Below are 19341 nucleotides of genomic sequence, written 5' to 3' on the forward strand. Positions count from 1 at the left end.
ATTTATGGTGATTTATTTTTACATTCTGCTTTTTAGATTGTAAGGAACCACATTCCCTTCAAAACGTGAACAATAACTTCTAAACTATTTCACTTTTTTCTACGACAGTTTTCCGTCCTCATTGAAACCAACCATGAAGTACACAAAAGCGCTCACCCCAGCGGATGACTACAAATTTACGCTATCTGACGAACTACGTCGAATAGCTGAGCAGGAACTGAACGAAACCGATGACCGACGAGAGCATGCTTTACAAATGCTGCGAGATTGGGCCGAGAAGAACCCACGGATCGTTAAAGTGCGGATGGGTGAGATTCGTATCATGTACAAAACCATTATGTCCGTGTGTTGAACGTTCTTCTGCTTTCAGATTCCAAATTTTTGCTGAAATTTCTCCGGGTGAAGAAGTTCAGCATCCCACTGGCACAGGAAAACATCGAACGGTTCTTACTGTTGAGATTCATCCGGGACGGAAGCGTATTCATGAATCTGGATTGTCGTCTTCCGAAGTTGGACAAACTGCTGGATCTGGGGTACTTGTTCGCTCTACCCAAGCGGGACAAGAATGGACGTCGAGTGATGTTTTACCGGCCCGGGGTGTTCGATCTGAACGAATTCTCCAATGAAGACATGGTACGGGTTCATGGTATCTGCTACGAAACCATTCTGGCCGATGAGGAAAATCAGATACGTGGCATTGTGCATGCTGGGGTTGGGACCGGTATTGGATTGCAGTACTTGACCCTTTTTACGATCAAAGAAGCCGTCAGAATTACGAAGAATGGCGAAAAACTGCTACCCATGCGACATCAGGAGATGCACGGATGCAACATTAATCCGGCGTTGAAACTGGCGGTAGAATGGGGACTGACATTGATTTCGGAAAAATTAAGAAATCGAGTCCGATTATACACCGATATTAAGGATATTGAAATTGATAAGACTTTGTTGCCAAAAGAGTACGGTGGTGTTATGCCGATGGCAGAAATGATCAAACTGTGGAAAGCGGAGGTGGAGGCGCATAGGTCAACTTTGTTGAACGACGATAATATGGCTGTTCATTTGCATATGTATCCGGAAGCTGCCAGGGAAGGTTCGGTCAGTTCTTTAAAGCACAACTTGAACGGGTGCTCAGGGCTTAAAGAAAATAATAGTACGTATGGTCTGGCTGGCAGCTTTAGGAAACTTGAAGTAGATTGAGGTTGAAATGGTGAAGTGATATATGTTTTAGCCAAGGAATTTATGTAATTTTTATATCTACCTATAGTAAATAATAAATGTGTAAACCGGTGTTGTAAGTGTTCGGCAATTGAACTTTCCCGTGGAAAAAAATAAATATTGTCTCTGTTTGATAGCTCAGCGAATTTAATAGACTCGAAACGTGATAATTGATGACACAGATTGCACAACAGATTCAACTTAATTTAGTACTAATTTGAATTTGAATACAAATACAACGAATTATTGCTTCAACACTCTGTTCTTATTTTTTAAAATATTGTTACAGTTTTTGCAAACACACACGTTATCCAAACGAATCCAAACGTTTGAAACAGCGCACAACACTACTCAACGCGCTAAACCGCAATCAGATTGATCTGGCAACTCAATAAACTCTGCTCATATCATATTCTCTCTCTCGAGAAATCAGAATTTCCGCTTTATCGAAAGCTAAGAAAGCAGGCATTGTAACATTATCGCTCGCTGATCCTCGAAGTGAAAGTTGGTCTGGGGACTAAATTTGTGCATAAGTTATACTAAAGTGCCAATACACCTCTAAACTAACGACGGTAGAAAACCCGGATCACTGAATCCAGAAGGTAGAAAAATCATATGCATATACCTTTTGTGATCAATATCACAAATAGTATTTCTTTCCTCAGAGCTACCGCCATGCGATTTCTCACCGCTTAATCCAGCTAAAGTCCCCATGTTGCCACCACTCATCACAAAAGAGGTAAATCAAACATCCATGCCGAATGGGATAAACCACTAATGCAATATTTCATAGGAAACAGCAGCGTAAAAAGGTAAGCACACCTAGTGCCCAAAACGTGCATTGCCACCCGATCTGCACCAGAAAGGCTCTCTACACGAGGTAAAAGTTAAATCATTCTACAAATAGATTTGACGCCTAACAAAGAATATTTCTTAGGGCCTTTCTTTCGTATTCATTGCTGTGGCAATCAGACACGTACGCATCCCCGGCGCTACCTAAATCAACCATCGCAATAGGGCGCATAACAAGTGTAAAGAAGCAGTGCTAGTGTCGGTTACGGTGCGGGCTCGATCGTTCGTCAGCATCGAGAGTGAGCTGCGACTGCGATCCTCGAAAGAGTGGATCACCACGAGGACGCAGTACTAGAGCCCAGATCAGGCACATGAGACTCGAAGAAGGCAAAGTGATCAACAGTTTTGCATCGGCGCACACGCTGACGGCGCGGTACTAGATCGTTTATCTGGACAAGATAGAGACATTTGATACAACACGCAGTGCATTGGGAAGTACCAGAGCAGTCAGCGAACTATGATTCCAATTGGAATGAAATGCATGTAGTGTTTGCGCTTCTAATGGTGCGCCTTCAAAGAAGAGCGCGTTCTGAATCGACCTCGTCATCGAACGTCACGGGGCCCCCGGGCTGTGACGTCATATGCGCGTGTGCACGGGCAAAAAAATTGACTCAGCCATGCTTTCGCTCATCTATAGATTCTACTACTATAGTTGGATCATGTTTCGGGAAAAGACCCTTCACAATTGCCTTCAACTTGTCCGGGCACATTTCAGCTGGCGTCGATCGGCCTTTGATCTTCACCATCACGACCCGATACGCGTTCTCCCAGGGGTTGGCGTCTAATTCTCGGCACAGCTCCTTGTATCAGTCTGACTTGCTAAGTTGGATAGCCCGTTTCAATGCGGCCCTAGCTTCCCAGGACGCCTTCTTGCGTTCACCTCTCTCTGGTTCCGTCCTTGCTCTCTGTGCCCGCCTCCGAGCGTTGAGGCAAGCAGCGCGTGGCGTACTGAGCCTATCGTTCCACCAGAAAACAGGACGCCGATTGCTTCTCGATGCTAGTTTTCGTGGCATTGTAGCGTCGCAAGCCGTTACCATCCTTCTTGTTAGCTCGGGCGCATCAATGATCTCGGTACTGCTGTCCAGTCGAAGTGCCTGGTTATCCTTCTTCGTGTTGCACCAGAGTTTCGTTGGCCAATACGGTATCGAATTGCCTGGTGTTCGCTGTGGGTGTACTCCTCGCTAACTATCCAGTCCATACTTGCCGTCAACGAAGGACTGCAGCACGTAATGTCGATGATAGACTCCCTCCCATCTCTCCGAAATGTGCTCACCGAGCCTTCATTGCACAATCGTACATCTAGCTTTCTGCAGGATATATCCTCTTGTGTTGGTCTGCAGGATATATCCTCTTGTGTTGGTCACTCGACTGCCGCATTCCACGACCCAGGCATTAAAGTCACCTCCTATGATAATCGGCCTTCGTCCGATCAGCTTATTGGATAACTGATCCACTATCTAGCTGAACTGCTCCACAGTCCACCTTGGAGGTGGATAGCAGCTGCATATGAAGACGTCGTTGATTTTGGCAATCACGAAGCTTTCGCATGATTCATTATCTTTTTTATCTTATCTTTTTTTTCGCCACCACCAATTCCGTCCTAATAAAAGAGACTCAAAGATACTCAATGAGCAACTTTTTCCTCACCTCATTGAGTCAAACTATTTAGTTATCATTGAAAAATAAATATATTTCGGAGCTCCCCGAAAAAGAGTGAAACGCCAAAGTACAAAAGAGAAGAGCAAAGATTCGTGTGTCGAGAGCAGTGAGCATTTTTTTTTCTTCTCCTGATTCGCTCTGAGGAGCATTCCATCCCTGCGCATGATTTGTCCATCACTTCCTGAATAGGGAATTTGCCCATAACTTGTATCGCAGCCATACCCGTTCTATCTGTCATCCAGTTGCCGTTATCAGGGGTAACTCGATACGGCTCTGCAATGATCGCGACATCGCACATCGTTTCTACTGTAGACTGCCATAACAGTTGCTGTGCGGTTTCACAATGATTTAGATTAACCTGAATTATCTCAACTACTCCTGGCCTGCGATCGCTTTCTTGTATAGGCTAGCCATTTGTACCCGTCTGATGGTGTTATTTATTTCCGTCATCTGTAGTGCAAAGGATACCCTTCGGCCTTTGCGTGCAGTCTCAGGCAAGATGACCTGTTTCCCCACATTTCCAGCACACTTCTGGGGGCGGCTTTCAATGGGTATATCGACTATCCAACCGTCACTTTGCCTATTTCCAGTGCTATATGAGCAGCGGTTACTGGTCAATCATCGCTGTCTGTGTGCCTCCGTACGCCTTCCTAATCCGGATCGACATCGCCTAGATTGCACTGCGCCTGTAGTGCACCCGCAGCTCTTCTTCCGACATGATCTCGTCTGGGTCTCTACACAAAATCATCATCTCTGGAGTTAAGGCTTTGACTTCCGCCTCTGAGCCCAACGATTGCGGTATGCGTTCCTGCATAATCGAGCTATGAATCGCAGGGTCCTTCTTTAACTCGAAGAGCATCTTTCTGGTTTGCGTGCGCCTGGTCCTTATCATGTTTTCGCCCAAGTCCCTCAACTCAGGATCTGCTCTAACTTTTTTGAGAAACGTTGCATACGTCGTAGCGTCGTAAGCGTTTTGTTCTCGTAGAACTACACAGGCAAACACTTTCTCGATAGCAATTTTATTCAAGGGGCTTCAAGCTGCAATTATAATAACAGTCAGTCATGCGCTACACGATAGTAAATTATTCATACGACTTACAAAATAGTGTTCCCTTGATTCTAAAAGTCTGTTCTGGCTCTTTCGAGAACTATTCCTTGGGTAACAAACACTGTAGCAGACAGAACTAATTAGCTAATGCAAAATAGGGACAAGTATAACCTACCACAGTGTACTGTAGCGAGAAATTCCCGTAGCTTAAACCTGAGTTCACAAATTCACGGAGGGCTGGTAGATTTAAAGATACTTTTAGCAACAAGTTTATCATAAGCATGCCTTTTAAATAATACCTTTTCGTAACGAAATTGATTTGGATATCTTAAAACCTTCAAAATTCACAACCACGTTGAGTATAGGGTTTGTTGTTATGACAAGTTGTTTGATGTGACGTATTCATGACGTTGGTTGTCACCGTGGAAGCGTTGCCAGGCGCGATGATTCGCCTTCGGTAGCAACATTCCCCTCCCCGTAAGGACGAGTATACTACTCGGCTTTACCAATTCCGTTCACTTCAAGGACTGCGAGCTTCGAAACGGGACGTCGAAATAATCCGTTGGCAGTTTGTACTATGGCACGACGTATTCGACCATCCTTCCCTGGTTGAACTTCTTGGACACGCCCACGAACCCATCCATTCCTCCTGGATTCATCGATGACTATGACTAAATCTCCTATTGCAATTGATTTTGTTTCTTCAAACCATTTAGTCCTCTTCGTGAGGGTTGGGAGATACTCCCGAAGCCATCGTCCCCAAAAATGATCTAAGTTGCGCTGGATTAGATCATGGAATTTCACTGGTTCCCTGGTAGAGTTGTTGACTGGAATAGCTGGCTGTGAGATGCCGCTAGAGCTATATAAAAGGAAGTGATTAGGGGTTAAGGCTTCCTGTTCTTCCGAGTCCAGTGGTAGGTAAGTCAACGGACGAGAGTTTACTATAGCTTCTGCTTCCACAACAACAGTTTGAAGAGCTTCATCATCCATTTTACGAACTTGAGGAAGATTCATCATAGCACATTTTATAGAACGAACCAATCTCTCCCAGGCACCTCCCATGTGAGGTGCTGATGGTGGGATGAAGACCCACTTAGTCCTGGCATTGGTGAATGTAGCAGCTGTCTCCGCGATGTTTTTTTGGATCTGGGATTGAAGAATAATCTCTGCACCTTTGAAGTTCGTTGCGTTATCTGAATGAATCTCGATAGGTGAACCGCGGCGACAAATAAAACGGCGTATGCAGGATATACAAGATTCCCGGATAAAAATTTACAGTAACTTGTATGACATAACTCATTGAAATACAATAGATTGTATGGCAAACAATACAAACTATTGTATGCTTACTGTAAAATGTTCACGGTTGTAAAAGATCTTTATTGTACGTACATTAAAATAACAATATATTTAAATGTTTCCGATATATTCTATTATATTTTAATTGTCCGTTTATTTTTAGTATTGCTCATCCAAAAACTAAACAATTTTTAAAAGTATTCGGTTTGGATGATCTGGAAATCCGTCTAATGTTATTGAATTAATATAATTTTGGAATATTTCATGGATTTATTATATTGATGAAATAACAATTGAAAACAATAAAATTACAATAGCTTTGTTTGTTAAATAAATGAAAATGTTATACCGATTCTCAAGTATATATTTTCATATTGCAGGTCTAGAAATGTTTTGCAATAAAAATTTGATTTCAAAAAATGAAAGGCAACAAAAACTTTTGCTTATGATTTTACTCGGAGAATGGCTGGATTCATTTGAGCGTGTACAGTTTTGTTTATAATTAGTGAAGAGATGAAAATAATGAAACTGTATGGTGCAGAAAGTGTTTTTTCATTGCAGTTTCTGCTGCTGGGAAAGCGGTATATCACTATATGGCTTCTGTACCGTGGTGAGTATCTAAGGGTCTGTCTCATTTGGAGAATTAAACTTAAAAGTGACAGTTCGAAAATTAACAAATCACCCCGTTATAAGAATGGCTGGTGCTACCCAGCAATTCCAATAGGACATCGATGGAAAATGATTCGATATCTGTCAAAAGTAATCTTGCTCTGCGAACAGGGTTATTTGATAATTATAGAAATGTCAAGTTTAATTTCAGTTTAATTATCCAATTGAGACAGATCCTAAAGTGTTGAAGCGCGTTAGAGCATCATTACTCTCACTGTACTGTCATTTTAGATTAGTCACTCTTTTCGCATCGGTCCCTATTTTCGGTTATCATTTCGGTGGCTGCATTCCGTATCGGTGACGTTCGACGTTTGATAGTTCATCAAATAGTAGCGCTGTTATTTGGTCAATTTGGTCACCTGTCAGCTGCGCTACTGTTTTAGCAGCGCGTTTAGTAGCGACCGGTAAAGTGTCAAGTAATGATACTGCGCTGAAAAACGGTTTATACTCACCACCGGTAATCGTAATCTTAAGGCTCCGTCAGACGTTGCAAGTAAATCACTCGTGCGAGCGAATGATTTCTGAGAGCAATCGCAATTGCAGTCACACGTAGCAATTTTTTACTTTAAGCAAATGACAGATTTACTCTCATGCAAATATAAACAAAAACGAAAAACTTATTTTTCGGCCACAAAATCTAATTTCATTCCTATTTTTGCAGTGCAACACTGCCACCTGAAAACGTTTTCACTTTTGCGAGCGAAAAATTTGCTAGTGCTGCACTAGCAAGCGCAATTTCGTTTCTGCGAGTTGAGAATTTTTAACGCTTAGCAGTCACACATTGCAAGCGAGCGTTTGCTTACGAGTTGTCATTTGTTTGCATGCAATCACTTTCAGTGTAGTCAGACAGGAAATTTTTTGACAGTTGTCACTTTCTGCGAGCAAAATGCTCGTTGCGAGTGATTTGCTTGCAACGTCTGACGGCACCTTTAGAATACTACAAAAGTTCAATGTACATAACATTACGCAGTGGTTCATCCCGAATAAAAAATAAATGAAAATTTTATCATCATAATATCTGATGACATGCCTGGTAACATGTATCCTTGTTCCTTTACAGAAATGAAGCTTATGATAAATAAAATACTGCTGCTTGCTGGTCACTGATTGAAGATCGTTCAGTGGCTACCATTGGCCAATCTCACCAATGGGATATAATAAGAACTGATGCAGGTAATTTTTTCTTTTCTTCTCGACGTATTTTTTTCTAATTCATTCTTTTATAATTTACATTTTTCACAGGTTTATATCTATGTGTATTGTCTATTCGGAACAAAGTTAGTACGCTTTTTAAACCGATGTTGGATTTTTCTCCAGATACAGGCAACCCACTTAACTTTGGAAGTAGTGCGCTGGATTCGTCTAAAGATATGCTAAACAACCGGAGGAAAATAAAATAATTTGTAAAACAATTAATTTTATTGTATTTTTATTGTAATATTGGAATATAATGTATTCTAAATCCTGTTGTACTTCTATTGTAAAACAATAGAAACAGTAATTGAAAACATTTTAAACACAACGTTTTCTATTGTTTTGTCGCTCGAAATTATCCAATTCAAGAACCGCTCCGAATTTTGTATAAAAAAAAATTCGATTTTTTTATTGTAAAGATACATAACAACCCCCCCTTTTTAATTGTAAAAGTCCCATTTACCATTCATTTTATCGTGGAAAACCATTATTTCTCATGTGATTTTATTGTCAAAATTCCATTATATTCAATGGTAAAAATTATGTTTTAAATGGTGTTGTAACAATAAAATTTATGATATTTTAATGATATTTTTTATCCGGGTTGTGTTGTCAAGTCATATCCCGGATAAAAATTTACAGTAACTTGTATGACATAACTCATTGAAATACAATAGATTGTATGGCAAACAATACAAACTATTGTATGCTTATTGTAAAATGTTCACGGTTGTAAAGATCTTTATTGTACGTACATTAAAATAACAATATATTTAAATGTTTCCGATATATTCTATTATATTTTTATTGTCCGTTTATTTTTAGTATTGCTCATCCAAAAACTAAACAATTTTTAAAAGTATTCGGTTTGGATGATCTGGAAATCCGTCTAATGTTATTGAATTAATATAATTTTGGAATATTTCATGGATTTATTATATTGATGAAATAACAATTGAAAACAATAAAATTACAATAGCTTTGTTTGTTAAATAAATGAAAATGTTATACCGATTCTCAAGTATATATTTTCATATTGCAGGTCTAGAAATGTTTTGCAATAAAAATTTGATTTCAAAAAAATGAAAGGGAACAAAAACTTTTGCTTATAATTTTACTCGGAGAATGGCTGGATTCATTTGAGCGTGTACAGTTTTGTTTATAATTAGTGAAGAGATGAAAATAATGAAACTGTATGGTGCAGAAAGTGTTTTTTTCATTGCAGTTTCTGCTGCTGGGAAAGCGGTATATCACTATGGCTTCTGTACCGTGGTGAGTATCTAAGGGTCTGTCTCATTTGGAGAATTAAACTTAAAAGTGACAGTTCGAAAATTAACAAATCACCCCGTTATAAGAATGGCTGGTTCTACCCAGAAATTCCAATAGGACATCGATGGAAAATGATTCGATATCTGTCAAAAGTAATCTTGCTCTGCGAACAGGGTTATTTGATAATCATAGAAATGTCACTTTTAAGTTTAATTTCAGTTTAATTATCCAATTGAGACAGATCCTAAAGTGTTGAAGCGCGTTAGAGCATCATTACTCTCACTGTACTGTCATTTTAGATTAGTCACTCTTTTTCGCATCGGTCCCTATTTTCGGTTATCATTTCGGTGGCTGCATTCCGTATCGGTGACGTTCGACGTTTGATAGTTCATCAAATAGTAGCGCTGTTATTTGGTCAATTTGGTCACCTGTCAGCTGCGCTACTGTTTTAGCAGCGCGTTTAGTAGCGACCGGTAAAGTGTCAAGTAATGATACTGCGCTGAAAAACGGTTTATACTCACCACCGGTAATCGTAATCTTAAGGCTCCGTCAGACGTTGCAAGCAAATCAGTCGTGCGAGCGAATGATTTCTGAGAACACTCGCAATTGCAGTCACACGAAGAAGCTTTCCACTTTTAGCAAATGTCAGATTTACTCTCATGCAAATATAAAAGAAACGAAAAACTTGTTTCTCGGCCACAAAATCCAATTTTATTCCTATTTTTGCAGTGCAACACTGCCACCTGAAAACGTTTTCACTTTTGCGAGCGAAAAATTTGCTAGTACTGCACTAGCAAGCGCAATTTCGTTTCTGCGAGTTGAAAGTTTTCAACGCTTAGCAGTCACACATTGCAAGCGAGCGTTTGCTTACGAATTGTCATTTGTTTGCATGCAATCACTTTCAGTGTAGTCAGACAGGCAAACTTTTGACAGTTGTCACTTTCTGCGAGCAAAATGCTCGTTGCGAGTGATTTGCTTGCAACGTCTGACGGCACCTTTATAATACTACAAAAGTTCAATGTACATAACATTACGCAGTGGTTCATCCCTGAATAAAAATAAATGAAAATTTTATCATCATAATATCTGATGACATGCCTGGTAACATGTATCCTTGTTCCTTTACAGAAATGAAGCTTATGATAAATAAAATACTGCTGCTTGCTGGTCACTGATTGAAGATCGTTCAGTGGCTACCATTGGCCAATCTCACCAATGGGATATAATAAGAACTGATGCAGGTAATTTTTCTTTTCTTCTCGACGTATTTTTTCTAATAAAACATTCTTTTTATAATTTACATTTTCACAGGTTTATATCTATGTGTATTGTCTATTCGGAACAAAGTTAGTACGCTTTTAAACCGATGTTGGATTTTCTCCAGATACAGGCAACCCACTTAACTTTGGAAGTAGTGCGCTGGATTCGTCTAAAAATATGCTAAACAACCGGAGGAAAATAAAATAATTTGTAAAACAATTAATTGTATTGTGTTTTATTGTAATATTGGAGTATAATGTATTCTAAATCCTGTTGTATTTCTATTGTAAAACAATAGAAACAGTAATTGAAAACATTTAAAACACAATGTTTTCTATTGTTTTGTCGCTCGAAATCATCCCATTGAAGAACCGTAAAATCAATTGTTTTGCTCCGAATCTTGTATGGAAAATTTTCGATTTTTTATTGTAAAGATACATAACAACCCACCTTTTTAATTGTAAAAGTCCCATTTACCATTCATTTTATCGTGGAAAACCATTATTTCTCATGTGATTTTATTGTCAAAATTCCATTATATTCAATGGTAAAAATTATGTTTTAAATGGTGTTGTAACAATAAAATTTATGATATTTTAATGATATTTTTTATCCGGGATGCCACTTCAACGTGCACCGCCCGTACCGTAAGACAGGTGAAAATAGCAACCCACCTCTTCACATTAGATCGACCAAGTTTAACTAAAATAGGGCCAAAGTAGTCCAAACCTACATAGCTAAACGGGCGAACAAAGGGTGACAATCGAGCGTCTGGCAAAGGAGCCATTCTTGGGGTGACGGGTTTTGCCTTGTTAACACCACTGGCATTGGCGGGTCATTTGTCGAACTAGAACTCTAAGCTGCGGGATATGAAATTCCTGGCGGATCTCGTTCACAATTGTTTCAGCATTTCCATGGAAATATTTTCGATGATAGTCGTTTATCAGTAGCTGCGTAACTTTGTGATACTTCGGCAGTATGATGGGAAATTTGATGACTATGCTCGCTATTGTAGTGGTGCTGGTTCGGCCATCGACGCGTAGTACTCCATTTTCATCCATAAAAGGTGTTAACTTATATAATGGACTTGACTTTGGCATCGGCTCGTGTTTCTCAACTGGCAGTTGTTTATTTCGCAAAAGAATCGTCACTTCATTGGAGAAAGCATCGGCTTGTACTATTTTCCATATGAACATCAGTGCTTCTTGGAGTTCATTGTGAGCTGGCATAGCATTCCATACCGCGGATTCAGTTTTCTTCAACCATTTATCAGCAAATCTTTTGAAGTAAGCCACGGCTCTGACGAGTCTATTCCAATTAGAAAACCTTGCAAAATCGATCAAGTTACTGGGCGTTACAACTTTGTGTATGTAGCACGATCTTAGTTCTTCGTCCGTTTCGGATTTTCTTGGGCACTCTCGAGGCCAGTCACTTTCTGGGTGATACAAGAACTCGGGAGCTAGATACCATCTTGTTACATTTCCAATGTTCCATAGTAGTTTAAATAAAACCAATTATTAATAGGAGCTAGATTTATATTTATTAAATCTGCCCATCGACACGCCGTCGACAATTCGCAATGGTTAAAGCACCTTGACGTGATATCTGGCGTCAGGGTAGAAGAAAAAGAGGAGACGAGTCCGGCTTCCTACTGAGATGTGCTGATCGAGGTCGTTCTCTTGTGTCGTGGCTTTCGATAGAAGCAGTCGATTCCCGCGAGTGAGAAATCCAGAAAATTAAACTGTGAACTCGGTGATAAAAAAACAACTGTCTAATTCCCCGAAAGGACGATTCTGTGGTGTCGGTTCGTGTCTGGGACTTCCGTGAAGGTCGAGGGTTGTACTGCAGTTATTCCGGTTTTAACGGGCGAACAATTAAAAGTTATCCGTCCTCCGGACCGCGTGTGATTAAGTGAGCCCGAGGTTGTCCCAAAAGAACCCATGTGAATAACACGACAATTGTGGCCAACGTGCGTTTAAAGACCCGCCGATTAAGAACCCGCGAGTTCTAGCACCCGTTTTCAAGGGCGTCCGTCTAAAACCCAGTCCGAATCCTCTAGTGTTACCCATATCGCGTGTGCACCGCGTGGAGGCTGTGGTTAACCTCCAAAACCCGCCCCAGCTCAAGGAGTAGAGTGAACCAGGCGTCCAGCATTCGACGGCGTAGGGCCATCGTAACAATAATTTGTAGGCTAGGCAGCCCCTGGGATGAGATTCCGGTAAGTCTGCATGCTTTGTTTTAGCCTTGGCAAACCCCTAACTTATATTTGTCGATCCAACGGAAAATTGGCCTACAGTTCTACTGTGAGTTAATTTTTTTCATTGGACATTGAGGGATATTCCTTTGGTGTTTGACTAAAGAGAAAAAAATCAACTCTCTACTAGAAAATTAAAAAAAATTGGTTCACCCTATTTCATGCGTTGGTGATATCACATTGCACTACCCACTTCCATTGATCAATAGACAGCGTAGGAAGCGTTTTGGCGCTCGTTTTTCAACTAGGTACCTATTACAAATTATTCTCGCAGTGAACAATAGAGACGCACCAGGAAGAGTAAAAATATTTCTCGGGCAAGACAAGTGAATGTCAAGGTCACTGTATAGATATATTTCAATTTTTCTGTTTCTTTTCTGCATGTAATTTCTTCGAGAGACATTTACACTAGTGTTTGAGTTGGTGGTTGAGATTTGCTCAACAATTTGGCGAGATGAATTTCGATTTTGAGAGTGCGTATTTGAGAGAAATGTCGGTTACGTTTCTCACAGAGGACGAACTGAAGTTTGAACTAGAGATTCGGAACATTAATTTTGATAGGCAGAGCGCTATCACAGTGCAGCGTAGAAAACTGAGAAATGCGATAAGAGAAGAGATAGAAGGGAAGCCGCGTGTATACTCTTACCGTCGTAGGGCTCGAGAAGAGCTCAATACCTGTCAGCGCAGATTAGAGAGAGTAGGGATTGAGATAAATCGAGACGATATAGTCAAGGAGACATCGAAAACAGGGTTAAAATACTATTATTCTTCCATTTACTTCCACTATTAACTTTTTTATGTATCAACAAGCAGATACGTATTTCGTTTCCTACTTGGAAACTTCTTCAGTGTTTGTTATCGACTGAAGAAAAACATTGCTCATTAACTTTAAATATGGTGTGTAGGTAGAACTGTAGGTAAAAATTAGGGCACGTCGCTTGGACCGATTCGTCGTCGTCCCGTGGGTAGTAATCTAAACAGCCAGGTATATCCGTTTCCTTGATCTTTGTTAAGTAAGTTTATTTGTTTTTGTTTGTAAATTTCTAAGCTTTCCGCTACGTCAAGTTTCCAAGGATTTTGTATTTGTCTTTGGTTATCTTCGTTAAATATATGTTCGGCTACTTTAGATTTGAAATGATAATGTATACCCTTTTCAGTGTCTTTGTTTGCTTTAGTTACTTCTGCCAAATGTTCTTTGAACCTCGTGTCTAGTGTTCGTTTTGTCTGTCCTATGTAGATTTTGTCACAGTGTGGGCATGATATTTTATAAACTCCAGATTTTCCTAATGCGTCAACGGGGTCTTTTGTGCTTCCAAGTAGTGTCTTCAGTTGGTTGTTCCTGCTACTGAAAACTAATTCGATACCAATTTTTCTAAATTTTGAGCGTAATGGTCTGGTTATATTATGGTCAAAATTAACGGATACTCGTCGCAATTCATTTGTTATTGGTGATAATGTAGTTAATGATTTTCTGTACTGGGTTTTTCTATGTTTGTCTATAATAGCTTGAATAGTTCTAGTTGAGTATCCGTTTAGTCTAGCTGTTTCAAAAATGTAATTTAATTCTTTCTGTTTCCCTGTGACGCTAAGTGGAAAAGTCTCGAGTCTATGTATCATGTGTTGGAATGCGGCTGCTTTGTGTTGGTGTGAATGGTTTGAAGTGTTGGGTATAACTCTCTTTGTGTGTGTGGGTTTTCTGTAAATTTCAAAATTCATTTGGTTTGATTCTCTAACTATTAAAACATCCAAAAAGGGCAATTTTCCGTCTTTCTCTTGTTCACAAGTGAACTTGATATCCCTATGTGCACTGTTAATGGCTTCTAGGATTGATGGAAGTGCGTCTTTCCTAATGATGCTGAAGATATCATCTACATATCTCCACCATCGCTCAGGAATGGCCTTGTTCTTCAAATCCTTTTCAAGATTAGCCATGAACAGTTCACATAAGAAAGGGGACAGAGGATTACCCATTGGTGTTCCTTTTGTCTGCTTGTAGTATTCTCCTCTGAATGTAAAATAGTTCTCTTCTATGCAAAGTCTTGTTAATTTTAAATATGTGCGTACTTTTGTCTTCCAAGTTGCGTCTGATTTTTGTCTAAGTAACCAATCTTCCAACAAGACAATAGCTTCTTTTACGGGTACACTTGGGAACAGTGCAGCCCTGTCCCTGACTTACCCCTGTCAGCCATAAAATTAAAGTCAGATCACCAACCCATGCCCATCTTATTCAGAAAATAGAACGAGAGCACGTAAAAGAAAGCATCAAAACATTGTACAGTAAATTGAATATCAAAAATTTAGAATGTTATAATTTGCACCTTAAATTAGCTAAACAATATCCAGCAGAATTCCCCTCTTTTTTGACTAAAGTAAAAGTAGCAGAAAAATGTGAGTCTGAGCGCAAAAGATTGTTACATGCTAAAAAACTAAATTTATTAAAATTCCGAAGTGATAAAGTGAAAAGTGATATAGTGAAAAGTGATAAAGTGAAAGTGCACCCCTTGGAAGGATTCGTAGTCAACAGATCATCGCAGGAGTTTTCATCAGAACAAGTACAGGTATTACAAAATGGTTTAAATTACGCTTTGACCTCAAAGCCTGATTTAAACCAAATAATTATAGACTTAGAGACGGCCATAGACTCATGCCAAATTTCCCTTGACCAGAAAAACACAGCTAGGACATTTACAGAAGACACATTAAAGACACTAGAACACACACCCAACACACACGAGACTAACATTATTAAGGAATTAAAAGAAAAACCAGTTTTCTATACAAAAGCCGACAAAGGTAATGCAATTGTCATTCTAGATAAAATTAATTACGATAACCTTATGATAGAAAAACTTAATAATGGTCCATACAGAAAACAAAGAAAAGATCCCTTGACAGATATTGTGAAAAAAGTAGATAAAACCATCAAAGAATGTAAACCCATATTTGAAAATTTGCCTCGACTTAAAATTTCCAACCCAACTTTGCCTAGAATTAGAGGACAACCAAAATTCACAAACCCGGAAACGAAATCAGAGAAATAATATCTGCGGAAGGATCTCCAACTCACAAAATAGCAAAATGGTTAGTCAAAGAATTCCAAACACTCTACACACATACACAAACAGACACTAGACAAGTACAAAACACAAAACAGTTTATTGAAAAATTGCAAAACTCAGGAAATATCGAAGAAGACGAGATAATGGTTTCATTTGATGTGGCTGCACTGTTCCCAAGTGTACCCGTAAAAAGAAGCTATTGTCTTGTTGGAAGATTAGTTACTTAGACAAAAATCAGACGCAACTTGGAAGACAAAAGTACGCACATATTTAAAATTAACAAGACTTTGCATAGAAGAGAACTATTTTACATTCAGAGGAGAATACTACAAGCAGACGAAAGGAGCACCAATGGGTAATCCCTGTCCCTTTCTTATGTGAACTGTTCATGGCTAATCTTGAAAAGGATTTGAAGGAAATGGGGCCATTCCTGAGCGATGGTGGAGATGTATAGATGATATTTTCAGCATCATTAGGAAAGACGCACTTCCATCAATCCTAGAAGCCATTAACAGTGCACATAGGGATATCAAGTTCACTTGTGAACAAGAGAAAGACGGAAAATTGCCCTTTTTGGATGTTTTAATAGTTAGAGAATCAAACCAAATGAATTTCGAAATTTACAGAAAACCCACACACACACAAAGAGTTATACCCAACACTTCAAACCATTCACACCAACACAAAGCAGCCGCATTCCAACACATGATACATAGACTCGAGACTTTTCCACTTAGCGTCACAGGGAAACAGAAAGAATTAAATTACATTTTGAAACAGCTAGACTAAACGGATACTCAACTAGAACTATTCAAGCTATTATAGACAAACATAGAAAAACCCAGTACAGAAAATCATTAACTACATTATCACCAATAACAAATGAATTGCGACGAGTATCCGTTAATTTTGACCATAATATAACCAGACCATTACGCTCAAAATTTAGAAAATTGGTATCGAATTAGTTTTCAGTAGCAGGAACAACCAACTGAAGACACTACTTGGAAGCACAAAAGACCCGTTGACGCATTAGGAAAATCTGGAGTTTATAAAATATCATGCCCACACTGTGACAAAATCTACATAGGACAGACAAAACGAACACTAGACACGAGGTTCAAAGAACATTTGGCAGAAGTAACTAAAGCAAACAAAGACACTGAAAAGGGTATACATTATCATTTCAAATCTAAAGTAGCCGAACATATATTTAACGAAGATCATCAATTAACCAAAGACAACATATCACTTCTCAGACAAATACAAAATCCTTGGAAACTTGACGTAGCGGAAAGCTTAGAAATTTACAAACAAAAACAAATAAACTTACTTAACAAAGATCAAGGAAACGGATATACCTGGCTGTTTAGATTACTACCCACGGGACGACGACGAATCGGTCCAAGCGACGTGCCCTAATTTTACCTACAGTTCTACCTACACACCATATTTAAAGTTAATGAGCAATGTTTTTCTTCAGTCGATAACAAACACTGAAGAAGTTTCCAAGTAGGAAACGAAATACGTATCTGCTTGTTGATACATAAAAAAGTTAATAGTGGAAGTAAATGGAAGAATAATAGTATTTTAACCTTGTAGCATTTCCCCTAAGACGCTCTAAAATAATTAATTATCGAAAACAGGTTTACTGCATTTGTACAATCGCTTGAAATTGTTTAAGCGAACGTATGCCACTCGTGATTGCGTTCAGGAAGCGAACTGGATCTTTACCAATGTAGTTCAATCGTATTTGAAGTTTTTCGTGGAAGGCAATATTCAACCGTCTCCTCCAGATTCGCCGAATCTGGTTGATTTGGATCGAGCGACAAGCCTAGAGGCTCAGGCAACATACGAACGGGATTTGATTAATTTACTTCACTCCGTCGGATCCGTAAACGAGTCGAATTTATCGATTCCATCGATTCAAACCCGCGCCGATCGTAATATGATAAGAGTGGATAATTGTTTTACACCGCCGGTTACTAGTGTGGAAGTCGGTTCGCTAGTGAATAATCAAATGGAAATGAGGATTATAGCAACTAATACTGGAACGATTCCGCGAAGTACGCGTAGAGATGTTTTATCAACAGTGACAGTTTCGCTATCGTTACCAACAGTGGTTACTTCGGCATCAACTAGTGTTTCCTATGCGACTGTTACTTCATTTGGGCAGATGCCACCCATCTGGTCCACTCCACGGTATCAGGTGTCGTGTAGTGTACAACAATCGCGTCACGTTCGGTTCGATTCAGGGCGGTCGTTAGAAGAAACAGAAGAACAACAGCAGTTCAATACAGTACCGGGGTCGAGTGTAGTAACAACTACGCCACGTACACCCAAAACAGGTGAGATTTATCGGGATCAGCAGTATGCGTTTACGCGTTGGAATGAATTTAGAGAGAATTTACCCAACAATTCTATACAGTTCGTCGATCGTTCGGCACCACTGACGAGTCTTCGTAGTGATTTTCCTTCTATCAGGTCCCAATGGTCAGATCCCTGGGAATCAACGCCGATTCACTAACCAATTGCCACGAAGCCTTGCCTTGTCGCAAGCAGACCATTATGATTATCGTTATCACAATCCGTGTGAGGACGAGGAGTTCAGACAAAATTCTCAGTTCAACCCTTTCGTTGATCAGAGGAATTATGCACCAAATTTTCCGCATATTTCACAGCCATCTCGTGGCAGGCCAATTCGAAATGCAACTTATTCAGTATCCAATGGTCCCCATCATGGGATACACGGTAGCAGCCTCCCTGCTACTGGTCTAATGGGAGCAGGATGGCGGACACCACCACGTCCGATGCCTATTCCGGTTCCCAGTGTTAATCCTTTCCAAGACTTAGATTATTATCCAATTGCCAATTGCGTAAAAACAATCCCAGTGGTGAAGTGACCAATAAAATATGCTGGAGAGGACCGCGGTATGGGCCTCAATGATTTTTTGTGGGAAGTAAGCGACTGGACGAAGTCGGAACAGGTTTCCGAGTATGAACTCTTACGTTCGTTTGGGAATTTACTGACCGGACGAGCAAAAATGTGGTTCACTAGTAATAAACATCGCTTCAATACGTATTCGGACCTTATTGCTAATTTGAAGTTGACCTTCAGGCATCCAGATTTGGATCATTTCATCTTGTTGGACATCTACCAAAAAAGGCAGCAGAAAAATGAAACCTTTTTGGAATTCTTTCTTGACATTGAGAAGAAGTTCAAAAGCCTCACATCACCGGTGTCGGAGGTGGAAATAGTACAAGCCGTACGCCGAAACCTTCGTCCGGAGTACAAACGGGCACTAATTGGTAGGGATCTGTATGATCTGTATTCATTGCAGATTGCAGGGCAAGAAATAGATGCCACCAATACGTACCTTTTTGTAAAACCACAAAATGCTTCGCAAACCAATGCCGTTCAAGTCGCGGAATATCGCTCAGGGGGAAACATCAGTAATTTTCAGGAAAAACGCCCGAATCAATTTTCCAATAAAGGACCAAACAATAACGTCAATTACACTCCACGTCATGGTTCCGTACCGAACCAAGGTAGTGGAGGG

At 39.7% G+C, this 19341-nt stretch overlaps 1 protein-coding gene and 3 long non-coding RNA genes across 6 annotated transcripts in view; 3 read left to right on the forward strand and 1 right to left on the reverse strand.

The window, feature by feature from the left end:
- The window catches only part of LOC134204213 (alpha-tocopherol transfer protein-like), a 37247-nt gene extending 35774 nt beyond the window's left edge, over positions 1-1473 (forward strand). For both annotated transcript variants that reach the window (XM_062679050.1, XM_062679044.1), the window contains 2 exons: positions 109-308; positions 371-1473. In XM_062679050.1, coding sequence (XP_062535034.1) covers positions 134-308; positions 371-1200 — 1005 coding nt within the window. In that variant the 5' untranslated portion in view covers positions 109-133 and the 3' untranslated portion in view covers positions 1201-1473. The remainder of the gene's footprint in view (positions 1-108; positions 309-370) is intronic.
- Positions 1474-4484: 3011 nt separating this feature from the next.
- LOC134204968 (uncharacterized) lies at positions 4485-6043 on the reverse strand. Its single transcript, XR_009978024.1, has 3 exons — positions 4953-6043; positions 4829-4898; positions 4485-4767 (listed from the first exon to the last, which is right to left on the reverse strand). It is a non-coding gene; the product is annotated as an uncharacterized LOC134204968 (long non-coding RNA).
- Positions 6044-6570: 527 nt separating this feature from the next.
- Positions 6571-8155, forward strand: LOC134204975 (uncharacterized). 2 transcript variants are annotated; one of them, XR_009978028.1, is made up of 3 exons: positions 6571-6686; positions 7806-7918; positions 7988-8155. It is a non-coding gene; the product is annotated as an uncharacterized LOC134204975 (long non-coding RNA). The 2 variants fall into 2 exon arrangements; XR_009978027.1 differs by lacking the exon at positions 6571-6686 and adding an exon at positions 7017-7202.
- A 941-nt stretch (positions 8156-9096) lies between these two features.
- On the forward strand, positions 9097-10571 carry LOC134204978 (uncharacterized). The gene is made up of 4 exons (XR_009978029.1): positions 9097-9211; positions 9508-9734; positions 10337-10449; positions 10520-10571. It is a non-coding gene; the product is annotated as an uncharacterized LOC134204978 (long non-coding RNA).
- Positions 10572-19341: the final 8770 nt, after the last annotated feature.

Source organism: Armigeres subalbatus, chromosome 1, assembly GCF_024139115.2.
Source record: "Armigeres subalbatus isolate Guangzhou_Male chromosome 1, GZ_Asu_2, whole genome shotgun sequence".
Classification (NCBI taxonomy): Eukaryota; Metazoa; Arthropoda; class Insecta; order Diptera; family Culicidae; genus Armigeres; species Armigeres subalbatus.